The following is a 7,072-nucleotide window of genomic DNA, read 5'->3' as shown; positions in this document are numbered from 1 at the left end:
TCACTTAACCCAGCTAACCCAATAACTTAAATTGAGTCAGCACATCTTTCAAGACACAGCCCTCTCTGACTCTTGCCGCATCAATTCCCATTCACTCTTGCAGCTCAGTTTTTTTCATAGAACCATACAGTTCCTATGGAACAAGCAGTGAGCCAGACTAGATTGCTGTTGCGGCATATAATTGCTTTCTTTATTGAAATGTAGCAGTAGAATAGTGTTCAATGAGCGCCTGTTGGTTTCAATTACCCTTCTGAATGCAAGACTTTCAGGAGAACCCTACATCTGCTGTGTAACTGAGTTGCAATGTACCAGTTTGCTTGTAAGCACCCATGTAATTTTAGTTAATATTAGAATCAGCCTAAGTTACATTTTCATCTCAATCATTATTGTTCATGTGTGTTAGCAGATGGTTAGCTTGCCTTAACATCACAATTGCATGGCAAATTTCTTTTCCTTATTAGTAGCGGACAAGTGAATTATGTAGCCAGGTAACATATGCAATTATTGTAAACATTTTAGTTGCAAAGTTATTGTATTATTTACATCTTAAACATTCTTAGGTGCTCTAAGAAGTTTTTTTTAAAAGTGACCCTCAGTCAGTAAACAGGTCCTGGACTATATTTAAATAAGAATCCTTGTGAAATTTGCTACACTCTTCCCCTGGAATGTGTTTTTGATAGTCCTTCTCTACAGATTATTTGTTAAGGAGTCTGGGATAATTTATGTGGAATGGTGCCAGCATTTTCCTTTCTCATGAACATCTTTTGGATAGACCCATACAGTTTATCCTTAGTACGTAGGGGGATCTTATGCAGTTTTCTCATATTGACAGATGCCTTTCTAAATACCTATAAGTCTATGCAACTTTTATATTAACAAATGAACTTTTAAAATGTCTTCCAGCCACGGGGTTCATTGCCAAACTGAAATTAGATTTTTTTTTTACATTTAATAAAAAATGGGAAATGGGCTCAAAAGTGGAATTTGGGGGCTAAATGTCATATTGTGTCTAGAAGAGAGCTAACAGGTAGCTTGTAACCATTTGATTTGCTCTGTGTATAAAAGTTGAGCTACTCAACTGTTCATAAAAGTAGTTATTCATTTTGCTTCTCTTCTTTTCATTATGAAAGATCAGGTATCCTCCCCTTAACTAATAAAATAGTGAGACATACATGCAAATAAACTTGCTTTCATTATTCCCAGTGTACTTCACTCAACGTGTAGGAAAATGAGAGACTAAAGTACTGTAATAGGGGACAGATACTTTATTAAAAGGGACATAAGGAATAGGGGTCATAGTTAAAGGTCTTTATCTGACCCATGACTGGGATACATTAAATAATAGACAGGGCTAGCATTTGATCAAAACAGCGCTCTCCTCAAAGACTTTGCATCTCCTCTTCACAGATGGGAGTTCTTGCTGCCATTGTCTCAGGGGCGTAGGCAAAGGCAAGCAGCCATGCTAAAGGGAAGATGATACAGGCCTCAGAAGTTACAGGTGCCTAGGGTGCAGTAGCGGGAGGGGGTCTAGGTCCTGCTTAGCAGGTATTGATTCAGGATAAACAGAACTTGCTATCCACTGCTTAAAGGGTTCTCATCACAAACTGTATTGCAGTAAGGCCTAAAGACCCCTTCAATTGTGGGTAGGCCTTGTGCTGGAAATGATACAAAACCAGGATGCCTCAGTCTCTGCCACCCACGAGAGTGCACTCTATGGCTGAAACTTTCTGGAGACTCCTTTGCTTTGGCAGCAACACCATCTACGATTTAGCTTTTCTGAGAGGCATTATGGAGCTGGTAGCAATCTTAATCTATCATGTATTTCATTTACCTCCTCTGAGGGTAGAGTGTATCATTGTGCTAGAAACTGCTCAGTGGAAAAAATTCAATTTGACAATTATGTTAATGAAAATGGACATTAACTAGATCATAAAAAACTGGCAGATCTTGCTAGAGAACATTCTACCTTAGATAATGGCTGTTTACAGTTTAACTAGGGCCACAGTGGTAGAAAGAGGAAAATCTGGTGCACACTTCTCCTTTACAATAAACTTAAAGGTTTGTAAAGTATGCAATACATGAAGATTACATATATGCTCATTCTTAGCTAGAACACCTGGAGTTTAATTTAGCATGGTTAGCATGTCCTTTTAAGTCAGGAAAGACCAAACCATCTTTAGGGAAAGTGTCTCATTATGACACTGTCAGATTCAAAAGTCCCACCCTCTGAAGGCTCCAATTTGATCATGGGGAGTGCTTTGGTACAGAGAAAAATGGTTGATATGTCTTAACTTGTGCAAATATGGATGCTGGTGCTCTACATTTTTACTCTCTCTTCTCTTGCTTTCTGGAGCCCTGTTTCTGTGTATTTTTCCCCACAAGGGAGCCAAGCTTGAGGCCTAGGAACTTCACGTTGTTTTACAGCCCTGAACAATTAACCTAGCTAGGGTCCAAAATGCAACACTAATACTCCTGAACTAATATTAGTCCCCAACTCCGCAGTTACTCCCTCACACACGAGCTCAATGGAACTTCTCCTGTGCAAATATTTTCAGGACTAAGGCCACAGTCATTAACTGCCTAACAGCATTGTTGCAGAGCTGAGTGAACATGAAGAGCAAACCTGACCTACCTGTCCTGTCGATCCCTGAATGGCTACCTACACAGGACTGCTGAGGAGAGGAGTAAAGGAATCAGACTGTTAGCCAAAGATGTTCTCATTATTAAAATAAGATGTAAAAGCCACTATTAGCTAACAGCTATATAGTTTCCACTTCAGCTCTTAACATAAATAACACTTTGAACGTTCAAAGATGACTTTTGGTGGTCAATATAATAGATTTCCATTAGGAAAAAAAGTTAAGTATTCTAGCTACTGTAACATTGCCTCATTTCTCCTTAGAAGAAGTCAATGGGACTGCTTGCAAAGAAAGCTGCGATTCAACATTAATCTGGTCCTTTGGCATTAGCCACTTCCAGTGCTCTAGTCAATTAGAAAACAAAGTTCCAAGTTAAATTAAGAAGTGGAATTTAATGTTTTAAACCTGAGTTGCTCATGGTAAGAATTCAATTTAAATGTATCAAAGCAAGTAAATTAATTTTAAACATAGCATTTACAGCATTATTTCAAGTTAATTTAACCTTGAGAACGAATTCCCACAAATATTAAATAAGTCCTATACAACTACAAGGCCTAGAACTATGTTTAAAGAAACTGTAGACATACTGCTCAGTTTTCAAGTTTGACTAATGATTTACTGAGATTTTGTTCACCTTTATTTTTTTAGTTTGAAAATGACAAGCATGACATGCTGTATTTCAAACTTTCAAGAACCAATTGAATATTTACAGTTTGTTCCATACTTCAAGCTTTTCCTTAATTTTTCATTTCAAATTCCCTGACTAAAACCAAATCACTCACATCCTTGCTGCAGTTTCGTAAGTTGTAAAGTTTCTAAAAAATAAAAATAAAAAAACCTCAAACCCATGGTTTAAAGGAGCCTCAGTCTGCTTTACAAAATATTATGCAATGCTCCTCAATTTAAAAAAATAGCATTAATACCTATGTTTGCTAGATCACCCGTTTTAGTCATTACAATTGCATTAGTAAAATTCCATCTTCCTTGATTGACTTGAGTATCTAATGCTTTTTTCACAATTCAGATTCTACTGTTCAATCATTTTTCTGAAGTCCGTTACTTTATACAATACTAAAATATACAACTGTGTGAAACAAAATTATTCCCTTTAGCCATGCCCAGTTAATTAGAACAAGTTTAGTTTAACTATCCTACAGGTCCTGTCAATTAACTTCTTTGTGCAAACTAATTGTCTAGAAACTTGTGGGGCTATGATGTCTCCACATACAAGGCCCCTTCCTACACTTGCTTTCTCTGTGGTTTCAGAGAAAACTGTTGAATGCAACTTAGCCAGTAGGGTTAAACAGTGTTTTAAAACGTGTTCTTACAGTCTACAGTACACATTAAAATATGCGTTTCTGTTTTATATGGGTTCTCATCACTGTACTATCTGAGTCCCTCCCACTAGTGAATTAAGCAAGGTGACTAGCAGTTCTCAGGTGTTTTTTCCTCTCATCATCTCCCCAGGAGGAGAAGCGCAGGCAATGGAGTGTCATGTTTTGGTAGTTATAAATAAATACACACACCCACACAGTGCTGTGTATTTGTTAAGAGAAAGTAAGGTCAAAGAAATGTGCCTTGCACTTGGAGTGGAAGGTGGTGAGTTTTTAATGCTTAATGGCAGCATGCTTGCTGGTTGACCAAAGTACATTAAGATCAGTTTTAGCTGGAAATGTATAAACTAACTGGGCTTGATCCTCATTAAGGTTAAAGCTCATTTACACCACTCTGGTAGTGTAAAGGGACTTATGTGTAAATGAGAATCAAAGTCTAAATTCAAACAGTTGTCTACCATAGGTTAATGTATACAGGGCCTTTATAATGAGGGCTGCAGCTATTAACCTCTTATCTTCCTAGTAATTATGTTGGACAAATTCCACAGAGATGAAAAGAAAAAGTAAACATTTGAGTTCAAAATATATTTGATTCTGAGTTTTTTTTAGCATGAAAAGAAACATGAAGGTGACCATTTGTACAGATTCTTTGTTTGCTCTTAATTTTCAAAGCTTTTCCTCTTGCATTGTTTCAACCTCAGACATCTCAAACAATTACACAAGCAAAAAGCCAAAATGTCCATTAGAGGGAAAAGTTTTGTATCTCTTGCTTCCTTAGGGAACTGTTTAGTTTTATGAAAGTCTGCTTTTAAACTCTCTCCCCCCAACTACACAAGTCAGCAGGCTACGAATAATAATGTAACTCCATCAAGCTTCTATTTATACTGAAGTATCTCACCCTATGATCTCCTTATAGCACACATTAGAAAGACAAGGTAGGTGAGATCTTTTATTGGACCAACTTTTGAGCTACACAACTTTTCCTCATCATCAGAAGCAAGCTCCCCACAGACCAGGACACACCAACTCAAAGCGGCACCAGACCCTGCTAGAACAGATGCAAAACCTGCAGACATATATCTACACTGCTACAACGATCAACACCCTCTCTCCCCTCAACACACCTTTCAAGATCCATGATTACATACATGCCTCTCACAACATGTGGTCTACCACATCCAGTGCACTAAATGCCCCAATAACAACTATGTGGGTGAAACCAGACAACCATTACGCTCTCAAGTGAAAATGATAAAAGACAAACACCACATCACCTGTGGGTGAACACTTTTCACAAAGCAGTCGCTCTTTCTGACCTCTGTCCTTATCCTCAAAGGAAAGTTGCACAGCACTTTCAAAAGATTACCCTGGGCGATTAAATTCATAACTTTGCTAAACACTAAAAATCATGATCTTAATAAACATACTGGATTTATGGCTTATTACAACAATCTGTAGCGCACTACCTCTGTTTTTTGTCTTAATGATTACAGGGGGGTTAATGGGCCACTCCACCTTAAATGGTCTCTTTGAATGTGTATTATCTACTTATGCTAAAACTATCTGTTCCACCTTATATTTAGCTCTCTGTGAGCTTGAAAGCTTCTCTCTCTCACCAACAGAAGTTGGTCCAATTAAAAAAATATTACCTCACCCATCTTGTGTCTCTAATATCCTGGGACCAACACAGCTACAACATCACTGCATACACGCAGGCTCTTACATACAGGCTTAGAGTGAGAACATCTCTAAAAGCTATGCTCTGGGCCTTAAACTTACTCTTATTAAAGACAGTGGAAGTTTTCCTGCCAATTTCAATGGGTGCAGGTTTGAGTTTAATATATGTAACAGTGGTATCAGTACTTATCCATAACTTCTAAATTAAATGCATAAGTTTTGTGTTCTTTCACATATTAAGGCCTGGTCTACACTGGGGGGGGATTGACCTAAGATACGCAACTTCAGCTATGAGAACAGCGTAGCTGAAGTCGACGTATCTTAGTTAGACTTACCTCGCGTCCTCATGGTGTGGGGTCAATTGCTGCGGCTCCCCCGTCGACTTTGCTTCCACCTCTCGCTGAGCTGGAGTTCAGCAGTCAACGGGAGGGCGATCGGGGATCAATTTATCACGTCTACACTACACGCAATAAATCGATCCCCAATAGATTGATGCTACCCGCCGATCCGGCGGGTAGTGTAGTCGTACCCCAAGTCTCAGTCAGTCTTTTTCTCATTTACTAGGACCATTGGTAAGATGTACCTCATTCATTTAATAACTAACAGACCAATAGGAAACTGAGCTAATGGTTCTAAACCTGAGAGGAAAACCTCAAGCTTCCTTATGTACTACTGCAAAATCAGCACACCTGTACCTTGCTTTTGGCACAATTAATATTTTAGAAGAGAAATTATTGAAGTCTTAATTCACATGGGTTCCTTATTCAGTATTGTCTACAGAAGTCCACAAAAAAGTTAAAATGTTCTTTCAAGAAGAACAAAAGATATACAATTGTACACAAAAAGTCTTGAATTTTATTGAAATTTCAAGTCTTGTTTCAAACAAAAACTGCTTTCTTCAGACAAAAATATTCTCTCGCCGTCTTCAGATACCAGTAAGTCTAAATTGGTCCTTTAGTGCCTCTTTTTGTTGTCATCAGCACGAGAAGTTCACCCCACTGGGTTGTTCTGCAAGGTCTCTTTTATCGTGTGAAGGAACGTACATGACGACCTCTTCCACTGCCTCCACTTACAAACTTTCCTCTTGAGCCACCGCTACCACCGCTATTAGCACTCGCCCAAGACGGTCCAATTCCACCACGGCCTCTGGAAGCACGATCACGAGGACTGGGTCGATAGCCTTAAAGCAAAGAAAAATATATGAACGGTGGTAGTGCCCACAGATTAGCCCTGCTGAGGTAGGGGCTGAACAAACATAAGGATACACAGAACCCTACCTTTAATTTATTTTCTAGTCTTTTTTCAATTTTTCAGTAGGCAAACATTGTTTTGTTTTAACTAAAGATGCAATTACCAGGGTTGTTAAAACAATTACATTGCAAAAGTTAGTATTAATGCACGATTAAGACTGTAAATTCAAGC

The 7,072-nt window shown here is 38.4% G+C and overlaps 1 protein-coding gene across 2 annotated transcripts in view; it reads right to left on the bottom strand.

Annotated features, from left to right (window-relative positions):
* Nucleotides 1-117: 117 nt before the first annotated feature.
* VIRMA (vir like m6A methyltransferase associated) overlaps nt 118-7,072 on the bottom strand; it is a 43,369-nt gene continuing 36,414 nt past the window's right edge. For both annotated transcript variants that reach the window (XM_045007499.1, XM_045007500.1), the window contains exon 24: nt 118-6,830. In XM_045007499.1, the coding sequence (XP_044863434.1) occupies nt 6,673-6,830 (158 nt within the window). In that variant the 3' untranslated portion in view covers nt 118-6,672. The remainder of the gene's footprint in view (nt 6,831-7,072) is intronic.

The sequence above is a fragment of the Mauremys mutica genome, chromosome 2, assembly GCF_020497125.1.
Source record: "Mauremys mutica isolate MM-2020 ecotype Southern chromosome 2, ASM2049712v1, whole genome shotgun sequence".
Lineage (NCBI taxonomy): Eukaryota > Metazoa > Chordata > Testudines > Geoemydidae > Mauremys > Mauremys mutica.
Note: the sequence above shows the minus strand (reverse complement) of the source record. Positions and strands in the feature narration are given on the sequence as shown.